The following is a 23,373-nucleotide window of genomic DNA, read 5'->3' on the forward strand; positions in this document are numbered from 1 at the left end:
GATTAGACACCAGATAATCCTAGTGTGTAGTTTGAGGAGCCACATCTTGCCTCAACAATAGAGTAAGACTCTGGTGTGCAAAACTTTCCAGCAATGCATATTGGTTTAGGTAAATATGTTATTACATTATTCTTTATTCCAGTATTTTTTTTTTTGTTGAAGTATGAAGAGCTGTTTACTGGACAGATGTCTTCTTAGATCTGCCCACTCTTGCCTGAAAGGCAATAGCTACTTCAGTAGCTATTTGCATATTAAGAAAAATCAGGTAGTTCCACCCACTTAACATTAATTTGCTCTAGTTGATTATTTTCTGTAATATGCTTAATAATTGCTTATGAATGGGTCAAGAAAAGCAGTTATTCACCTATTTTGATTGCTATAAATATCTTGAAGTCATCCAAATGTGCTTTCATATTATTCACAACTCTTCCAAGTCATTAATAAATATTTGAACACCTGTACTAGCACTGATCCCTGAGGCACCTCATTATTAACCTAATTGCACAGCCTCATGATATGATATTTCATTTAACCTTGCTTTTACTACCAAACTTTTTTCAAACCAAGCCATGTTCTAATTAATGATAAAACTTTCTCTTTTATCCTGTGATTGTCATGGCTTCATGATTGAATTTGCACGTAAAATTTTTGAATAAAATATCACTAGACATGAATTTTTCTTAAGTTCAAACAAGAAAATAATTATACGCTTTTGTCTTCTGGTTATTTTCACTGACATTCTACTTGTCTATCTACTCTTTATTGTTGCTTTTCATTATCTATTTTCAAAACGTTTGGGTGTAAAAATAATGATTCTATAATCCCATCATCCTAGTATCATGATATTGGGCGCAGTTCTGTCTTTTTGTGAGTCCCAGCTCCTCAGTGCTATTTTGTTGCTAAGTGGTACCTCCATCAAATTGGAGTCAGGAAAGGAAAGAAGACATGGAATTCATTTTAGCTGACATTGCTATTCATCAGTGAAGCCATTACAAGTGAAGAATGAGATTTGCACCTTCTGGTTTAAATCAGGCTTATGGAGCATAGTTTTATCTAATACTGGAGCTAGAGGGGACTCTGAAGATCACATGCTTAAATTTTCATTTATCATATATAGTAACAGAAGCCCGAAGGTGAATTGACCTTGACAAAGTTCACACTGATCACAGCCAGTGTTTGCTTTTCACTCTGTTTATCATTCCACTGCACCTTAATTATGTTTTTATCATACTTTTTCCCCTGAGGGTAATTAAATTTTTCTTTCTAATTTATTCTGAATTTTGACAGACTTCCTTTTTAAGCCTCTTTTAGACCATCACCTCCACCTATCTTTTAATTCCTAAGAGTGTCTTGAAGATGGCAAGTTCTCATTGAATATGTATTGAATGGGTGAATAAGTCTAGGGGCACACTATATCTAGCAGATTCAAATACATGTATTTGGAGCTTTCCTGGTGGCTCGGACAGTAAAGAATCTGCCTGCAATGCTGGAGACCAGGGTTTGATCCTGGGGTTGGGAAGATCCCCTGGAGAACAGAATGGCTACCCACTCCAGTATTGCCTGGAGAACTCCATGGACAGAAGAACCTGACTGGCTGTAGTCCATGGGGTCACAAAGAGTCAGACGTAAGTAAGCATACCTGCATGCACATGAATATATATACTTAGGGCTACTATGTTCATATATTATTATATATGTAAATATATGCATACATATTATGGCTATTTAGAGCATTTTTAGTTTTTCTTCTATTTATTTCATGGATCTATGCCAGCCATGAAAACAAGATCGTAAGGGATATTATATATGTTAATTTCCAAAAGTGACTCCTAAGTGGTTAGGTTTTAGGATGTGCAAATTTACTTGAACTATTGTACTAAACAGTTCTTTACTCCTGGAGCTTGCTTGTGTCCCAGAGCTTGTTCAAACTATGTGCATTGAGTTGGTGATGCCATTCAACCATCTTATCCTCTGTCGGAGGAGAAGGGGACAACAGAGGATGAGAGGGTTGGATGGCATCACCTACTCTATGGACATGAGTTTGAACAAGCTCCAGGAGTTGGTGAAGGAGAGGGAAGCCTGGTGTGCTGCAGTCCATGGTTTCACAAAGGGTCAGACACAACTGAGTGAATGAACTGAACTGAACTGAACTGATGTACTAAATAATGCTTAGTTTTTCTATGATATTGCTTGTTTGTTTCCTTTATATAAATTTTAATAACACTTCTCTGAGGCTCTCAAATAACCACATTTCCTCAGATATTTGAGCTATTTTGGAGAGCATAAGGATAAGGGTTGAGAAAGCCCCTTCTATTGAAACTTAAGGAAGGGAAGTCAAAGTTGTTATTGCTCTTGGTCCCCAGAGTTTGCACCTCCCGAAGGAAGTGCTACTGGAAAAGCTTCTGTATTTATTCACTTTAAATATTTATTTTAATTAATTTTTCATAGTAACATTTCCAAATAATTGAAATGTTCTTCATTGCTATTGGAAGGTCACCACTCAAATCAAATGTTCTATCATGTGGTAAGTCACTCCTAGGAAGAATGATAAGCTCCTTTAAGGTGCATCAGGTATTTCAGGTTCACGATTCATCTGCTTTGGGGGAAAGTATTATTTCCTGGCACATGTTTACATGCTGTAGTTTAAGCCATTTATATAATAGTAAATTATAATGTGACTGCAGCAAATGAAATTCATACAACTCCAGGAGTTATGCTTAGGGAATAGTTGACTCATCTAGTCAGATCTGGTTCATTGTTCTTTAACTGCTAGGTAAAAAAGAGAAATAACCATTTAAAAATTGTGTCAAATACTGAGGAAACATATTAATACTGAGCAGAAATGTATGTTAAAAAATAATGTATAGGAGTAAGCAGAAAGGACTAAATTGCCAAATTTCTCTAGATGTTTTCAAATATTTTGACTTAGGAAGTGTTAGATGAAATGTTATTACAAAAAAAAACTAATGGGACAGCTCTGTCTTTAAAAAGAGTCTCTTTCAGCTTCCAGGATCTGAAGATCCAGTTTTACCTTTTCCCTTACCCTGCTTAGCTCTGTTTCCTATCATAGAATTCTGGGAAAGTATTGGTGGAAATCTGTTGCCGGAAAAGGTGCTGTCTGTAGCATACTTCTCAATTTGTCTCTTTTTCCCTTATTTTCATCATCTTCATGATCACCTAGGTGACCAGAATTGTTTCATTTGCATTCTTATCAGACTAATTGCTTCCAGGAGGCCTTTGGGTGACGCACAGATGGTTGGTGTTGCCATAATCTTGAAGGTAATCAAATATCACACCACAGAGGAAGTCTGATGTACACAGACCAAAGTGGCTTCCAGAAAAATGGGCTGGACTTTTTGTGAGAACCATGGAGATTCTGAACTGACACCTATAGGATCCTCTAAGACAGGTTTTTAGAGGCTTCTTTGATATATAATCTCATTTCTGACTTATCCACATATGCATTTTTACAGCTTATATCTCTGTTTGGGCTCTCTTTGATTGGAGTTGGCCCAAAGTTGCATTATATTCTGTAGGACTGAACTTCAGACCCAAATGAAGATAAGAGACTTTTAAAAAGGAGGTAATTGAAGTACTCACTTAGGGTTGATTCTTAGCAGAGAAAAACCAAGGAAAAGCACAGAAGGTAGCATCTCTGTTCATACCAGGCCCCTCATTCCCACCACAAACCATACACACACATACTACCACCACTACTGAGTACCATCATTATAGTGAGTTGCTGATATTATGCTACATCTTTAAGCATTTAGGGTTAGAAAAAAATTAAGAATCACGAATCCAAATTTCTCACCCAACTTTATGTATGTGCTAGTAGTAATGTAGTTCTCGTTGCATCTCTATTTATAGCCTAACAAAATGTGATGGCATGAAAAAAAAAATAGAGACTCCAAAATATATGTTGTATGAAGTTGTCTTAGTAATTTACTTAAGATTTTTACTTGTACTTTTATATTGCACAGGTTTATAACTTTAATTTCCTCTATTGATGAGGAAGACATCTGTTTAACAAAGTTGTACAGAACTGAAATGTAATTTACAACCCCACTGTGTGTGTTAGTCACTCAGTCGTGTCCGACCCTTTGCAGCCCCACAGAGTGTAGCCTGACAGGCTCCTCTGTCCATGGTATTCTCCAGGCAAGAATACTGGAGTGGCTTGCCATTCCCTTCTCCAGAGGATCTTCCTGACCCAGGAATCAAGCCCTGGTCTCTGCATTGCAGGCAGACTCTTTACTGTTTGAGCTGCAGTGAAGTCCTTTATCTTCTCTACATATCAACTAAATCTGTAAATGTAGAATTTTTATATTCCAGAATTTTAACTTATTAAGCATGCTCATTTTAGATATAGAGGTAGTACATTGATACTCATTTATTCTTTCTTTAATTTTCAAAGAAATGTCATGAAACAGGCATTGTATAATTGAGATCAGAATGCAACATCTGGCATGCCCTTTCTTGATTTTCCTTTTCTTGTATCTTATCTTTTCTCTGATATTAAGGAATAATGGGGCACTAGGACTTTCAACTAAAGATGGCATTTGATGCCAAGTGAGAATTATTGTATTTTAAGTTTGTCTTTATTGCATGCTTCATAAATCTGGTAGCTGGGCTAGTGTTTAACTGTATAAATACACATTAGATGTTACATGTGAATGGATTAATATATTTTTGATAAAATATTAATTTATTTTTCCTCTGTATGTATTTTTATGATCTATGACTGAAGTTAACCATGATTAAATTTTGGGAAAAACGTGAAAATGCACTCATTTTAGATCTCAATTTGGGAGATTTTGTTCACATTTATTTCATAGTTTATTAATGTAATACCTAAAACCTACATTTTAAGTTTCAGAATTTAACTAACATACTAACCCAAATTCTCTGAATATAAGTGGAAGAAAACACCTAAGTAGGATCATGAAATCATGCTGAAGATATTTTCAAATGGGTAAACTTTGTTGTAACTGAAAAAATGAAAAAATATTCTCTTTTTGATCTGGGGCTGGGATTGGAGGAGTAGATGGGCAGCTCAGTAGTTTAGGATATAAAGGAAGTGAAAGAAGGAATGTTTGGAATGCAGTTATCATGGTTTATGGTCTACAAGCTATATCTAGGTTAACTTTAAGGTAAAATTTAATATTATTAGTAGCAAATAGTTAAGGGCCCTTAATGATAAACTATAGACTTCTGGCTTACTCTAATACTTTTTGAAACATGTATAATATCATATGTGAAACGAATCGCCAGTCCAGGTTCGATGCATGATACAGGATGCTTGGAGCTGATGCACTGGGTTGACCCAGAGGGATGGTATGTGGAGGGAGTTGGGAGGGGGGTTCAGGATGGGGAACACGTGTACACCTGGGGCGGATTCATGCTGATGTATGGCAAAGCCAATACAATATTGTAAAGTAATTAGCCTCCAATTAAACAAAATAAATTTATATTAAAAAATAAATATCAGGATAGGATCACTAAAAAAAATTAATGAAAATTCTTGAGAACTTCATTTTAAAACCTCATTAACTCTTTTGATAATATACTTTGTTTGTGTCTTTAATCCAGTACTTGAGAATATGTTTCAAATGGTGGAAAACATACTGAAAACTTACTTTGCTTAGTGATCTTTGTATCTGAAGAAGAGTATATGGGAGAAGGAGTGTGCTATGTGAGTGGGTGTCTTTGTGTGTGTGTGTCTATAAGTTTGTTTCTATAGCTCATAGTGTGAAGTGTTAGCCACAGTCATGTCTGACTCTTTGTGACCCGATGGACTGTAGCCTGCCAGTAATTCTTCTGTTGATGGAATTCTCCAGGCAAGAATACTGGAGAGGGTTGCCATTTCCTTCTCCTGGATCTTCCTGACCCAAGGATCAAACCAGGGTCTCCTGCATTACAAGGAGATTCTTTACCCTTTGAGGCACCAAGGGAGCTCATAAGGGAGATGCAAATCAAGGAATTAGAAATCTGAATATGATGAGATAGTGGAAACTGGGCATGATGCTACAAAGAAATAAACAAGTATTCCAAAATTTACATTATACCACTGCCACAGTACTTTGGACACCTGATGCAAAGAGCTGATCATTGGAAGAAACTCTGATGCTGGGAAAGTTTGAGGGGAAGAGGAGAAAGGTGCAGCAGAGGATGAGATGGATAGATAGCATCACCGACTCAATGGCATGAGTTTGAGCAAACTCTGGGAGATAGAAAGGATAGGGAAGACTCAACTGCTGCAGTTCATAGTTGAAGTGCAAAGAGGGGGTTGCAAAGAGACAGACATGACTTAGCTACTGAACAACTGTCACAATACGAATAAAAAATACATTTAGAATAGCAATTCTATTGTATTTCCTTATACTTTTCACCTCCCCCTCCCAAGTAATATGAGACTGCTTATAACAAAAGGCATATCAAATAAAACAAAATAGGATTACCGAGAGGAAATAATACAAAAAGAAGACGAAAACCAGGATGCTCAATGGGATGGTTACCCTGTTATCCTGTTATCAGGTCTAACCCAGCTAGCTGTGGGCTCCTGAACTGACATGTAAAAATAGGAAGTGTTACGGGTCTCTGGCGTTCATTGAGGACAAAATACAACCGTATCTCACAGGGAGTTTTTCATTGACCTAACTCAGATAAAATTTTCACATGTTCTTTTAAAAATTATGTTTTATAATGTGGTGAATATTTTCCTTATAAATAGTCCAAGTAAATGTAGAAGCATATTCCCCAAGGCTTTTCTTATATGGACCTTAGTACATGTCAAAGGCTGTCTAGTGTATATGCAGCATATTAGGCAGCAAGATGGAAAAAAATTGGTGCAAGTCTAGAACAGACAAAATTGATTTCAGGGTTAGGGGAGAAAAGTTCAAGGAAAATGTTTCTCTCTGTTCTAAAAATAATTGAAAAATTGTACGCAGTAAGCCTTTTTGTCTTGATTCTTAAGACCAAGAATTCCTTTTCCCTGAAGTATAAGTCTGCCTCTATTATCTTTCTTTATCTGTTCTATTTCCCTCTATGCAGAAAGAAAACAAGGTAAATGACCAAATAAGTCCAAGGGCTAACAAGATTCACTCCATAGTGATTATATAAATGTATTCTGCTGCTGCTGCTGCTGCTGCTAAGTCGCTTCAGTCGTGTCCGACTCTGCGCGACCCCATAGACGGCAGCCCACTAGGCTCCTCTGTCCCTGGGATTCTCCAGGCAAAAATACTGGAGTGGGTTGCCATTTCTTTCTCCAATGCATGAAAATGAAAAGTGAAAGTGAAGCCGCTCAGTCGTGCTGGACTCTTAGCGACCCCATGGACTGCAGCCTACCAGGCTTCTCCGTCCATGGGATTTTTCGGGCAAGAGTACTGGAGTGGGTTGCCATTGCCTTCTGCATCTACTTAAAAGTCAGATTTCAGTCTTCAGTTGCATAAATGTAAAATAAAAAAAAGTGTTAGTCATTCAGTTGTGTCCGACTCTTTGCGACCCCACGGACTGTAGCTCACCAAGCTCCTCTGTCTGTGGGATTCTCCAGGCAAGAATACTGGAGTGGGTTGCTATGCCCTTCTCCAGGGAATCTTCCTAACCCAGGGATCAAACCCAGGTCTCCTGCATTCCAGGCAGATTCTTCACTGACTGAGCCACTAAAGTCAATTCTACAGAGGAAAGGCAAAAATTGAAAAAAAAAAAAAAAAAAAGGAAACTAAGTCATTTAAAATATTTTAATTACCAAGTCAAAGGAAGCTATGGAAAATCCGAGAAAGACAAAATTTTTATAGAAGCTTATGATCTTAGATCAGGTATGAAATAAGACAATTACAAAATATCTATGTCATACCAAAAAGAGTGGAAAATGTAAGTGTATTATCATAATTACCAGTTATAAATAAGTAAGTTGTTCATTATTTCCATTGAAAGAACAAACTGACAAACAACATCTATTCAATGTGTGAATGATTCAGTTAATAGCTTTTCATGCCTCATTTCTGACACTTTTTTGAGAGACATAAAAATATTGAAGTGATTGAAATACACGGTGCTGGAGTGACTTGCACATAATTTATTATTAACTGTTACTCTTATTTCTAAAAAAAAGTCTTAATTTTTTTTCCCCAGAATGAAATAGCTTAAATGCTAGTTGCCTCAGGGTTTGTTTTGGTAAGAACATTACCATCTGGTAATTTCATAACCAGTAACAGCTGAATGATTCCCAGGGAGCTCAGTGGCAAAGAATCTGCCTGCCAGCTCAGGAGATGTGGGTTTGATCCCTCAGTCGGGAAGATCCCCTAGAGGAGGAAAGGCAACTCACTTCAGTACTCTTGCCAAGAAAATCCCATGGACAGAGGAACCTGACGGGCTACAGTCCGTGGAGTCACAGTCAGACGTGATTGAGCGACTGAGTGTGTAAAACAGGTGAACAGTGGTGCATACTTTTCATGTATTAAAATTTTATACTGGTTTTCCTGAGGAGAGTGGTGTTTTCTCTGGAACACCATGGCTCTAGGGAGAAGTGGGGATGTCCTGTAGTGATTTCTTTTTATCTAATTGTCCATTATAGTACCATATATAAATACACTCCAGTGGATGACTTTGAATCACAGATGATTTGACAGAAATAATTTTAAGATATATTTTAATATTTATATATATTTTTTTAGCAATTCCCATTTGTAAACTTCTAGATCTTTTGTAAATATACATGTATAGTCATTTAAAGCCAAGTTATTGGTTATTCAAGGGATTTGTGGAAGTCCTAAAATACAGCCATGAGACAAGAGTTGCTTTTATGAAAAATGTCAAAAGATTACAAGGGAGCTTTGAGCATTATACAAATTTTTTAGGCTCTGGGATATTCAATTTATGGAAAAAAGGATTTATTTACTCTGGAAACTAGGTTTGGTTGTCAGATCTTGAACTTAGTTAAATAATATAACCTTATTTATATTTTTTTGTGCTCTAATAAAACTGCATAATATTGTATAATTGGGCAATTTATGTTGCAAGATAAATTGATATAAACTTCCCTCTTCAAGTCTTGTCACCCTTGCTCACTATGTAAGCAGACATGTATGTATCATGTATCACTCAAGGAAATGGTGGAGAAAAGGAAAAAAGGAAGCATACATAGACATGGAAAAGATACTTAAATATATTAATCATTGTATAATTTATTTAGGGCCCTGAAACTAATTGTCCCTTTTTAAATTTTCTGTGAAAGTTACTTATGGTATGTCCTAATGAAATGGATAAAATGAATGCTATTTTATTCATGGAATTCAAAGGCATGATAAATTATTTCAGTCAAGTATTACTTAGAATTACATCTTCATAAATTTATTTTAAACCCTTATTTAATTTTTGTTTATTTCTGCTCTTTTACTTATTTTCTTTTGATTTCTATTTAGTAAACATTTTCAAACTATAATTTTTTAAGGGAATGTGTTTATAGCAAATTTAGTATGCATTGGCAAATTTAACAGCAATAATAAAATGTAGCCTGTTCTAGTCTTACCAGCTGAAAATATTTAATTACGCAAGTGTTTTAGTCCATAAATTGTCACAAGTCCTTTTGGAAGTAGATGGGGTACAAGCTTGAAAAGGAGTGGTAGAAATCATCGAAGCCTTTTATTTCGGCTAGCATTATGAACTATGAGCATGGAATTTCCAGCTAGCAGATGGAGATCTGATAGTGTTTCTCAAAGCCTCTCTGGAGATGGTCCAATTATTTGCCATCACCATTCCATCCTGCTCTTATTGCGCTCAGGAATGTAAATGTCAGTATTTCACACTAATTGTAACAGGGCCTCATGAATTGAAAAGCAAATTAATTTTCTTTGTAAACCAACTTGAGTTTCCCAGACTAGATATTGCTGCTTCTTAATAGGACTTAAGGACAGTCATGAAACTTCAGAAACCTCAATGCTGCTGTAATTTTATAGTCATTAAAAAATTATACAAATTTTTTTAAATTGGGCAAAACTATATACCCTGCATATGTAACATTTCAAAAATATTCAAAACACTCACACTAGGAATACTTTAGGTATTTAATAGAAATGGTTCCAGTCTAATAAATCTAGTATTATGGGCTCATTTACTACAATACAGCATGGGCCATGCTATAGATAACTATCTAGAGTAAAAATTAATATGAAATTTATTTTAGAAAAAGATTATTTGAATGTAATACACATTTCACATCCATATTTTGAATTGTCATGACTACCTTCATCATATTACACTTCATAATTCACAAGAATGTTTTAGGGGACCATTAAGACACACGTTCTTCGGTATTCATTAAAATAGCATTTGTCAATATCAATTCTCCTCATGTTAATATCAATATATTCTGGAATTCTAATACTAAAAATATATATATATTTATAAGTGGGAAAATCACAAAACTGTGCCTTGAACTAAATACTGAATTTGCTTCAACTGTTTTGGCTCAGTTTAATGCAAGTTGCATTCTTAAGAATTTAATAAGAAATTGCCTTAAACACCAAACAAGCAATGAAATCCTTTGGGAATATTGGTAGTCTCATCAGAGAGGAATTTGTTAAGGGAAAATCATATTTTAAAAAGTGAAAAGTTAATGATGCTGAACACCTACCAGAACAGCTGTGCTTATTACTGTATCAGATGAACTGACCACTTTACTAATATTTCTCACTTTCTAAAAGAATTGTTTGATAGAATAGAATACAAAAGACCCTACATATATCCTAAATTTCATTTACTTTCAATATCAGTCATGTCATAACCAGTAAGTGGTGAAAATTTGAATTGCACAGGCAAATACAACTCTTCTACATTTTCCCACAGATTTCTGAGGTCTGAACTGCAAAATAGGCTTTCACTCACACACACACACACACACACACACACACACACACAAGATTTACATGGGGCATGTTAAAAACAAAGCATCTAACAATCCATTACATTTATTTATTATTTAACAAAATTCATGTATCCTGAACTTACCGTGGAATGGCTAAATTTAATCCTCATGATTTGAGGATTAAATTTAGAAGATCGTGGAAGGGGAAATTTAAAAAAAAAATCTTCTTTAGTAGTTATATGTGGAAAGAAACTGAGGAGCTAACTGTTGGAGGAAAATACTAGATGATTTTCACTTTATCGCCTATCTTAGTCCTTGGCGTATTATAGTAAAAGCTGAATAAATTAATACTTATTTGATTGAATTGGATTAAAAACACCAAGATAATTGTGGGTATAATATAAAAGATAATCTCTATACAAATAAAAATACTTTGAATGAAAATTGTACCTGTGAATGAAAATGTATAACTATCAAGTGGACACAGAGATACCTGCAAGTTAATAGTTCAAATGACAAGCAAAATTTGATGGAAAGAGGTTTCTCAGCCTCATTTGTGGTTTAAAAAAATAACAGCTTTATTGACAGTTGTTTGTACTTAAAAGGCAGAAATAATTCAGCTTATTTTGTTAAATTTTGATATTTGTCAAAAAAATAAAAATATTTTTTGATATTTTGTCTCCTTGGAAGGAAAGTTATGACTAACCTAGACAGTATATTAAAAAGCAGAGACATAACTTGGCCAGCAAAGGTCCGTCTAGTCAAGGCTATGGTTTTTCCAGTGGTCATGTATGGATGTGAGAGTTGGACTATAAAGAAAGCTGAGTGCCGAAGAATTGATGCTTTTGAACTGTGGTGTTGGAGAAGACTCTTGAGAGTCCCTTGGACTGCAAGGAGATCCAACCAGTCCATCCTAAAGGAGATCAGTCCTGGGTGTTCATTGGAGGGACTGATGTTGAAGCTGAAACTCCAATACTTTGGCCACCTGATGCGAAGAGCAGACTCATTCAAAAAGACTCTGATGCTGGGAAAGATTGAGGGCAGGAGGAGAAGGGGACGACAGAGGATGAGATGGTTAGATGGCATCACTGACTCAATGGACATGGGTGTTTGTAGACTCTGGGAGTTGGTGATGGATAGGGAGGCCTGCTGTGCTGCAGTTCATGGGGTTGCAAAGAGTTGGACACGACTGAGCGACTGAACTGAACTTGATATTTTGTGAAATATTTTACTATAGTAAAAATAATATCGAGTAAATGTGAATTTTAGTAGTGGGTCTGTTTTCTTTTCCCAAAATGATATTGATCATGGCCTTTAATCATGTTCTATTTCAGTTTCTTTATTTGCAAAATGTAGCAATCAAAGATAAAAATTGTGTTTATTTTTGGAATAAAAATTATGGTTAGTATTCACCAATTTTAACATAAAGACTGAAAAGGTTTTAAAAAGATAGTAAAGTAACTTGTAGACCATTTTTTCTACCTGATGCCAAACAGTAATTTGAGGATGTTATTATTGTTAGCTTCTAAGAAATTATTTGATTTAATTCACAAAATTGTTTTAAATGAATAAAGTTGGCTGAATCAGTTTTCAAAATGCTTTATGAACATTTTACTGAAACAGACATAACATTTTCCACAAAGGATTAATATAAGTTACCACTTCCCCACCCCAATGAATTATAAACACAATGGATAAATTTCAGTATAAAGAGAAATAGAGTTGAGGAAAAGCTGAAAAATATTTATGTCCATGTAGAAAGGCCCAAAGTTTGCTATGGCCAGAGCAAAATTTGGGTCTGAACTGAAAGGCAATCAGGAAAACCCTGAGCTTTGTGTTTCTATATCCGTTTCTATGCCAGAGAAGTACAACTCTAACATTACTATTGGGATAACAAACCTACATAAAATAAAAACATAATGTTCTTTCTTCGCTCTCCTCTTTTTTTTTTTCATTTTACCCAGATGAATACTGTTAGTCTTCTAGTCTTTAGTTCTCACTTTTGCCCAGAATTATGCTCAACAACTCTTAACTTTGACTTCACCTGCACATAATTGTGTGCAATGGCAGATACTCGAGTTAGCTTGGATTTTTTTTGTTTTTTTCTTATGTGAATGTCTTTTATGGCTCAGTCCATAAACTCCTTGAGAATAGGGACTGTATCATATACCTTTTATCTCTCTCAAAGATTCCTGCTTTCCGGTAGGCATGTATTAGGTGCCTGGATAATATGGATAAATGGATAATAAACACATCATTATATTGGTGACTTCAGTCATAGCCTTAAGTGAATAGACATTAAGTGTTTTGTGTATGAAGCCAACTTTAAATGGGCAGTTAGTAGGGGTCAGTTTGTCTATATATCATTTGAATTTGAATTCTTGTTCCTCAGTTTAATAGAAGTATGTTACATCATCACTTTGAGCATCATTTTCCTTATCTTTTTAAGGGCTAGTAATAGTATTTACTTCTACAGTTATTGTTTAATCATAGTTGGAGAAGGAAATGGCAACCCATTCCAGTGTTCTTGCCTGGGAAATCCTATGGACAGAGGAGCCTGGTGGGCTATAATCCATGAGGTTGCAAAACAGGTATGGCTTAGCAACTAAACAACAATTAACCATATTAGTGAGTATTAGATGATTTAATTCAAGCACAATGTTTAGAAAAGTAAACATTCATTAAGTGCTGTTTTTTAGTTGCTAGGTCATGTCCGACTCTTTGTGACCCCAGGCATGGTAGCCTGCCAGGCTCATCTGTCCGTGGGATTTCCCAGGCAAGAATACTTGTGTGGGTTGCCATTTCCGTCTCCAGGGGATCTTCCTGACCCAGGGTTCCAACCTGCGTCTCCTGCATTGTAGGTGGATTCTTTACCACTGAGCCATCTGAGAAGCTCTCATTGTTAATTATTATCATTTTGTCTAGTGCTTAGTATTAAGTTATTATTTCTGGAGATTATATAGAACTTCCTTCTGGTAGAAGTTATAGAGCATGTCAATTGTCTGTCCTCAGTAAGTGAATGTATATGACAGTAAGACCATGTCATCACTATAGAGAATTATATTTATAGACTCAGTAGCTTAAAGGCTTACACTTACCTGAAATCTATATTTGATTATTAAGTTTAAAAGAAGTGACCCAAACTACAAGTTTATTTTTGTTACTTAAAGTGCTTATCTGTTAGAAGACTCTTCTACCTATCCCTTCATGGTACAGAGGAGCCTTGACGGCTATAGTCCATGTGGTTGCAAAGAGTCAAACATAAATGAGAGACTTTCATGTATGGTCATACCAAGCTGTCACATTGCGTTCACACATTTTCATCACATAATTGGAATCAAAGGCAAGGAAAACATTATTAAGGGCTACTACCCCAACCTTATGTTATTCTTCCACAAAACGATGAAGTATGACAAGGGTTCATTGTGAAATAGCCATGACTAAAATCCAACATTGGTCCAAGAAACTCAAGTTTGAAGTTTGTTAAAGAGGAACTTGTGAAGACTTCTGAAGAATGTTCAGTGTACTAAACTTAAGATTTAATCAAACCCAAACATGAAAAATTGTTGACTTTACAAAGATCTCAACTTTTTCTCCAGATGGCAATTCAGAGATATTCAGTGTCTTCCCCACGATCTCTTTTACATAAGTATAGTCAGACTAGAGCTAAAATTGGTCTCTAGGGTCTTGTCTCAGGGCAATAATTTCCTTCTTTTATAAATTAATGTAAAATAAGACCTATAGATAATGTATATTACAAGTGTCTTCATCAAGAAAAGCTAGAGAGGAATTTGAAACATATTTCCAGCTCTACTGTGGTGGACATGCTATTCTAATAATTGCTTTATAGTGGAGTAAAATGATAGGGTGGATCTAATCTTTCACATTTTCATCAGACTGTTTGGGGCATTGTATTTATAGATCTATAACTGAAAGCAACTATATCGTTGATGTAAACCAGTAAGAACAGATGAAGAATATTTAAAACAATTCATTTCTCAACATCAGAATTTGACTTGACTAGGTATATATGAATTAATGTAATTACTTACAGTTGAAAGCAACAGTTTGAGGCTTTTATTTGGACTATTTCAAAATTGATCTTGAAAAGAGCATTTGGTATTTAGTTTGAATCTTTTATTCTGATTTATCAGTTTTCTCTGGAGAAGTAATGGTGATAGTTTCAAAGTATTTTTTATCCTTAGTATTCTCTCTTCTGGTAGAACTAATTCTATCTATTTGATACATATTGTTATCACAAATATGTTTGCTTTTATGTCCCTGATATCCATATTGGTTTTTACATATTGGCATTTGATGGCATAAATGTTATTGTAAATTTTAATTACTAGTCTTAATTTTTAGAACTAACTGGAAGGTTATCTAATGAGAATGAATAACATTTCTTTTACTTACCTCTCAATATGTGTAATGTTTTTGTCCTCTTCATTGTACTTTATCATCTCTTCAACCCAGAAACAAGGAACATCTTTATTTTCTCAAATCAGAATTACTTTAGATGTTTCAGATGTAATTTCTGTATGCCAGGATGAACAGATATAATGATATTAGATTTAGGATGCTTAAGCTTCTTTCTTAGCTGTATTTATTAATTGTTTTAAATTTAAGCATAGTCTTATCACAGTTGTAGTAGTGGCAATTTTTAGTAGAATTGTGACTTATAAGAGTATTTCACTGGCTCTTGAATCCCACATGGAGTATAAAAGAAAAAAAAAATTTTAACATGGCTGCTACATGTTCAGGTAGTGTGAGAAAATAAAATGATAATGCATCTTCCCAATTATATAACTTTGGCCTTGTACAAGTTTAGGGAGAAACAGAAGAGATTGTTAGTCCAGTGGTTTAATAAAAAGCTCCTAGAGACATTAATGGAATCAAGACACTATTTAATAATTGTTTGCTAATAGCTGAGACTGAGGAAGTTTTATTTGAAGATGTGAGTTTAAAAATAAAAGTTTTATTTGGCCACCTGTATGTAATGATGAAAACATTTCTGTAAGTAATGATGCTTCTACAAAAAAAAAATCCCTACATAAACTTACCACAGGGAATATTCTGCAACCCACGTGTGAAATTGCCAGTTAACCATGATTGGTCTGTTTTTGACATTGTCATTTGCACTGAGTTCTTTACTGACCATCTATACAAATTTTGCTTCATTTGCCAACATTCCCTCCATCTTTGACTAACTGAAGTTTGTATTGTGAATATCTACTGATCATATTTTTGTTTCAAGTTTATAATATAGCTAGGAAGATTGGAAATGAAAATACAATATGAGTATTTAGGAGTACATATTTTTTGAGGAGCTTCTTTCAAATCTTTATCCTTTTTAGGAAACAGTGTATAAGACTTCAAGAAAATAATGGGTATTTCTTTCCGTTAAGTTGCAGACTTGGGGTACTGAAGGAAATCTACACAGTGCGAAATAGCTTATGCAATTTTTTCTGTTTAGGAATAGAAAAGCATGTTCTTTTCCTCATTTCTACACCCCTTATTAAAATATCTGAGCATAATTATAATGGTTATAGTCTTTGTTTAACATTTGAAAATGTGTTATTGGGTAGTAGGAGCACATCCTTAGAGTCAGGAGAACTGGATTTGGATCTCCAAGTCTACTGTGTAAGCCTTGGCAAATCAACTACAATGATTCTTAGTTTTCTTTAAAAAAAAAAATAGTGGCTGTATCTATTTCCTAAGTTAGTTTGCGAATGATATAAGGACAGCACAACGCCTATTACATCGTAAATTAAGTCTTTCCTGTCTCCTCAACTCCAGTTTTTCAACTGTTAGATTATTATCCATGAAAGTAAATCATTTAAGTGAATAACCCAACTAATTTAGGATGGTTTTCCGATATTTCTGTTGCAAGAGCTAGTGGGGAACAAAAATCTATAAATAACACAGTTTGTCAGGAAACAATCTGACCATTTTGTATATAGTTGTCCTTTGTTGTACATTCTTCTAATCAAGAAAAATGTTCGGCAGGCTTAGCAAACTGGATTCACATTGGAATAGGAAATTACGAGGATAATTGTAGACTAGAATAAAAAGTAACTGAATGGTTTAGTAAAAGTAAGTTCATCTGAATAATATTTTGCAAAATTTAACATGACTCAGAGATTAACTCCAGAGATTCTGATTCAGTAAATCTAGTATAGATCCAGGGGATTTGGGCTCATTTTGTTCTATTAATAGTAACTTTGAGGCTATGTTTAAACTAATGAATAGAAAACAAGTTTAAATTAACCAATAGAAAAATATATATAGCTGTCACCTTTACCCATTCATATTATTTAAATACTGTTTTTCATATTGCTGTTTTAATCGGTCAGTTGTATCCAACCATTTGTGACCCCATGGACTGCAGCCCGCCAGTACATGGGATTTTCCCAGGCAAGAATACTGGAGTGGGTTGCCATTTCTTTCGCCAGGGTATCTTCCTGACCCAGGGATCGAACCTGCATTTTCTGCATTGGTAGGCAAGTTCTTTACCAATGAGCCACCAAGGAAAATTGTTTTTCAATTTAGTCCAGACAATTAAACTCAGTAAATGAAAATGACTGAAAATAATCACTCTTCAGTGTCTATAGACCTGCTCAAAACTAGAGATAGTCCTTTATTTTATTCAGTCTGAGGCAAAGACTGCATCATAGAACCTTTAAGGCCATGCAGTACAAGTGTGCTGCGTAACTCACATGAGATATTTGGAATCAGTTTAAAAGAACTGAATTACTGAGTGGTGTTTCAGATTAGAAAGCAAGAAGAATTTACTTCAAGGATACTTTTTCACATAGTCATTTGATATATTTGAATTATTATTTGATTTATACAAAATAAAATTTCACTTAGTTTGTTGGGAAGACAGATATCATATAAAACAAAGTATATAAATATTTGGGAGAGAGGAGGAAGGAATTCAAGAGTTCTCTAAGTCCTAGATGACTGGGGCACTCACCGTCCTTATTAGAAAGGTAAATAATCAGCTGTGGACTTTTTCAAACATTGATTTTAACCCTAACTTAAAAATGTTACATAGAAGCAGCCTCCTATCTCATAATAAAATCATAATGTAAGTCATGAGAGATCTTTACAAATAACCCATCACCATTTGATATATATATATATTTAAATTTTTCAGATGTTTCTTCTCTATTAGAGTTAATAGTAAATGAAGGGCTTCCCAGATGTCACTAGGGGTAAGGAGCCTGGCTGCCAGTGCACGAGACATAAGAAGAGACTCAGGTTCCATCCCTGAGTTTGGAAGGTTCCCTGGAGGAGGAAATGGCAACCTGCTCCTGTATCTGTGCCTGGAGAATCCCATGGTCAGTGGAGTCTGGCAGGCTGTGGTCCATGGAGTCAGAAGGAGTCAGAAACAACCGAAGCAATTTAGCACAGTAAAATGAAGAGTTTTGAAAGCCTGGAACCCCTGCCCTTGGTACCTCTCTAGTTAGGGACAGCTGTGGTGAGTTGACGGAGAAGGCAATGGCACTCCATTCCAGGACTCTTGCCTGGAAAATCCCATGGACGGAGGAGCCTGGTGGGCCGCAGTCCATGGGGTCACGAGTCGGACACGACTGAGCAACTTCACTTTCACTTTTCACTTTCATGCATTGGAGGAGGAAATGGCAACCCACTCCAGTGTTCTTGCCTGGAGAATCCCAGGGACAGGGGAGCCTGGTGGGCTGCCGTCTATGGGGTCGCACAGAGTCGGACACGACTGAAGCGACTTAGCAGCAGCAGCAGCAGCAGTGGTGAGTTGAAGGTAAAAAAGTTGTTGGAGGCTCTTACTTACTGCAAGACCAACTGTTCTCAATTTCTTATTCTATAATCCACTCATCTGGACCTTGGGATTTTTTATGTATTATGAAATTATTATATTTTTACCCAGAGTAATAAATTGTTAAGAGCTATACCAATGTAAGATGTTATGGTATCTACTTTAGAGATTTCTCATCTTCTTTCCTGAGGTTGAATATCTGCTGGTCGTGTTACTTTTCCCTTCATGTGCTACTGTCTAACAGTTAGAAACTCTACATCAGATTTTTCTTTTTTCCAGTTTACAAATCATTCACATCAGGTACCTGCTTTCATGCTTTCTGTTTCTTTACTTATTTTTAATGTTTAGTAAGGGATAGAGAAAAACAAATATATGTTTTTAATGTCATATACAGTGATTTTATTTTAGAAAATATTTTTGCAAAAAAGATTTTGCTATTTCTAAGCAGTTTGTGGAGTCATGCTGATCTGATTTCAAGTCAGGATTATGCTGTTTCTCTTAAATGTTAAATCTGGGCAAGTTTTCTTTTCTTCTAAAAATATAATTTCATATTAAAATATGTCTGATTTTATGGTTTTGGAAATAGGGATAGAGATGATAAAAATGAATTGATCAAGAATATGATTTACTTATTAGTGTATGTTTCATCATTTGTACATCAGTTTGGATGAATTGCTTTTCATTTTTGTTGGCAGGAGAATAGAGAAAATTCTTCTTTATTCCCTATAGGTATAAGAATTCATGGTTCAATAATTACTTTTTGCTGAAACAAAAAAGGAAAAAAGAAAATTATAAAGGTTTTCCCAAATAGCTCTGAATTGAACCTGAGTTTAATTGAACATGTGCTAAACGTATATTCAACCTTACACACTGAATCTGTCTCTCCATCCATGGGATTCTCACTGGAGTGGGTTACCATTTCGTTCTCCAGGGGATCTTCCTAACCCAGGGATTAAACCTGGGTCTCCTGCATTGGAGGCAGATGCTTTAACCTCTGAGCCACCAGGGAAGCCCCTTATAACTATACACAAAATCTCAGTTTTGATCTTTTTCTTTTACCTTGTGCTTCTCAATTTTATTCTGTACCTTGGGGCCTGTATACATCTAATTCCCAGAAGCAACAATTCTACACACTTACAAACAATATGATTTGTTAAGAAACTGATGACTTGTTATACTTTCTGAATAGAGTTTTAATGTGAGAGCCCAGCGTAGCATACAGAGATTCCATTTAGCTCATATATTATACAGATAGAGGAACTGATTTAAATTAGGGATGACTAAACAACATATCAAACATTTTTAAAAATTCTGTTTACTATCTGGAAATTCTCTGGCCCTAATTAGAGAGGGAAGGCTTTTAGATTAGCGGAAAGACTAATAGGATATGGTCTGAATTTTCAGAGTAGGTCAGTTCCATCAATTATTAGCCCTATGTTCTTAGGCAAGTTTCAACTTTTTTGAGATTAGTGTGTCTTCATTGATTATAAAGGCATAATGTGAAATGTGGTTTGTAAACCTCAAAACACTGCATAAATTTGTTTGCGGCCATTGCTATTACTGTAACCACACTGGGCTAAACTGCATTTTTCAACTCCAAATACAGAAGCATTTCAGTTGTTTAAATAAATGAATAGTAAGTAGGGAGACATGGAGTGGTTAGAAAGAAGAAATAGGAGATTATTGAATCGTGAAAAAGATAAGTTAGAAATAAGATTTTAGACACAAATATATAAATTGCAAATATAAATATTCCAGATATAATCTCCATTAGCAGGTTTTCATTTTCCCCCAGCACCCACACCCCTGGGTATGGTAGAATAAAAATTAAGCAAACCAGTAACCCAGCACTTTTTTTTTTTCCCCTGTTAAAGGTCCATTGGGTTTAATTTCAAATATGAGGAAAACAAAAATTCTAAGTTTACTTGGCTCTTACTGTATGTAGCTTATAGTAAGTCCTCAGATACACAGAGCTATGGTTCCAAGGTGTATGCTTCTATTTCTAGTGGTTCGCTTTAGATGAGCTTAAGATGCCTAAAAAAGAAAGTGGTTTGGTTCAGGAAATAAAGGGCATATATTTGTGAGGCTCCCTGGAAACTTAAAATTTCTAAAAATGATTTGTCAATTTGAAAATGTCTGGAAAGATATATAAAGTACTCATTTACACAAATTAAAAGATATTTGAATCTTTGCAAGGACAACTTCTAATGAGAAAAATTTGCAAATGACATTTTGGTTTACGTAATAAATAAAATTTTGTATCTGATTTCAGATCCACACATAATAGATTCATAATTAATCCTCTATAGATTTGCTAACTGCAAAGCAAAATCCCAGTATAGAGGATTAAGAATATTCTGACAGTAATAAATTACAAGAAAATGAGAAATTGGAAAAAAATAGAGATTAAAATTAAACTGAAAATTACAAAAATTTTTGAATAGCAAATAATTTATGCAAAATATATTACAAAATCTGGAATGCAAAGTAGTTGATACAAGTACTGTGACATTTAGTTTCATTTAAATTAGTAAGTTTGCTCTTCCAACACTGTTTTTTTTTTTCTTCTGACTATATTTTCAACAAAAATTTGCTCTTCATTATTTAAATTCATTCTTCTTGAAGCTGCTCTTAAATTTGCAATGATAAACCTGCATAAAACTACAAATTTGAATTTCTTTGGAAGAAATACAAAATTAAATATTTGACATCAATTTTCACAAATTATTTTCTTCATTATTTTGACTGTCTTATCCCTATTAGATATAGTCTCAACCTATTTTTGATGTCATAAATAAAACATGGCAACATAAAAATGCACGTCTCCTAGTGTATCAGCAATTGAAACTTATATGTTTCACAAAACACAAAAGAATGTATGAATACCATAGATAAAATGACAATATTTTCAAACAGTAACCTGTGTCAAGCAAAGGACAGAAACAAGTTGATTATTTCAGCCTCTGAAAAGTTAAGTTTTCATAATTTGATTGAATTAGCTTTATAATACAATCAGATAATCAATATAGGATCCAGGGTGGTTTCAAATTACTCTGGTTATTTTTCAGATAATTTGGATGTGAACCTCATTATAAAATAGCAATATAAACAGTACAGAATATTTTAAGGATGTTTACAGTCTACTTCAGTGATAAAGTTCTTCACAATGGCTCTTGTTTATATTGAATGAGCTGTAAATATTTAGAGTTCTCCCCCAGGAGAAAATTGATGTAGCACACAAAGTGAAAATTTTCATATATATTTTCACACAAAGTGAAAATTTTCATCCCTTTGAGATGATCCTAAAATGTAGCCTCACCATTCTAAAGGAGAAATTGTTTTAAAAACCAGGCACATTTTGCCCAGACTGATGGTTATTTTTAGGTAAACCACTTAAGGTTAATTAAGAGAAAAATTTCTACTGTTCAATTATTATGCTTTATCCTCCCACCTTGGCCTAAAATAATGAGATGTTAACAAGTTTTTCTTTGTCCCTGGCAACTGTACCTTTTAAGTGTATCAAAATCTGTTGCTGTGGTTACGGCCTTTGTTTCCAGTGATGTTTTGTCCATGCTCCCCCCACACCCTAAACAATGGGTTACTCAAAAGAATGAAATAATGAGTCATTCATTCGGAAATATATTGTTAAAAATATCCCTCTTTATCATTACATTTCACTGCTTAGAAACTAGGCTGTAATTCAAGGCAACAGTTAATCTGAGAAGTGTTAAAAAAATCTTTGATTTTTTTTTTTCATTTATACGAAAAACCTGTCTATGTAATTGAAGAACTTCTTACAAGTCTTAACAATTAAACCCTTTTTGGTTAATGTATTATTTCTGGAACAAGTAGATAAAATTCTACGCAGTAAGCATGATAAAAATCGTGCATGTTTTGCACAGCACAGAATTTTAGAGTCAAGATTTCTGGGCACAAAAGCAGTAACAAAACAGTCCCTACAAAACTGAGTAACTCTGAATAACACAAGAAATAATGTTTGTTAATTTAAAATTTTAGAAACTGAAATGTAAAGTTTGTAAAGTAAAATGTAATTAAATTATGGTACTGTACATACCAATTGTTTCTGTAATTGAAACTTTACAATATGAAAAATACATTAGCTCTGTACAGTTTTTACAGATAGGTAGGATGAATTTTGAGGAAAAAAAAAGATTTTTTTCAGGTCATACTCTTTTTAAGTCAAAAAAATACTGCACAACTTAGCTAATTACAAAGTGTAGACTTGAAACAATTCATGTCTTCTTTATTTCATAAATCAATCTTGGATTTTTGTTTATTTTAACAGGGGATTGTGTTGTTTTTAGAGTCCACAATGAACAAATCTTCCTCATTTTGTCCTTGAGGTTACACAGTTTGGTGGCAACTCTTGGTTACCACTTGGCTCAGTTAAGCCAGCGGCTGTTTATGGTCAGTGATTCGGGCAGCTGCTGTGATTGTGCTCAGGTCCAGCTCAGTCTCTAGATGTGTTTCCATCGTATCTTCCTGTGCATTCGTTTCAAAAGACTTATGAGAGAGAAGTTCATGATGCACCCCACAGTAACTTATTGTGGGCTGGTCGTATGCCAGAAAAGTTGACACATTCATTGATAAAGGTATCTGGGGAAAAATGACATGAGAAAAGTCAGTTATAAAAAGACAAACAGTTTTGGGGCAAGATTTGGAGTCTGAAATGCTGATCTGACTAACCCCC

General features: G+C 34.7%; 2 protein-coding genes across 3 annotated transcripts in view; one reads left to right on the top strand and one right to left on the bottom strand.

Annotated features, from left to right (window-relative positions):
• Window positions 1–23,373, top strand: part of CTNNA3 (catenin alpha 3) — a 1,853,842-nt gene that overhangs the window by 574,324 nt on the left and 1,256,145 nt on the right. The gene's annotated exons all lie outside the window — the stretch shown is intronic.
• The window catches only part of LRRTM3 (leucine rich repeat transmembrane neuronal 3), a 198,115-nt gene continuing 195,885 nt past the window's right edge, over window positions 21,144–23,373 (bottom strand). Inside the window, exon 3 of the mRNA XM_005699091.3 lies at window positions 21,144–23,279. Within this exon, the coding sequence (XP_005699148.2) occupies window positions 23,070–23,279 (210 nt within the window). The 3' untranslated portion in view covers window positions 21,144–23,069. The remainder of the gene's footprint in view (window positions 23,280–23,373) is intronic.

The sequence above is a fragment of the Capra hircus genome, chromosome 28 (assembly GCF_001704415.2).
Source record: "Capra hircus breed San Clemente chromosome 28, ASM170441v1, whole genome shotgun sequence".
Classification (NCBI taxonomy): Eukaryota; Metazoa; Chordata; class Mammalia; order Artiodactyla; family Bovidae; genus Capra; species Capra hircus.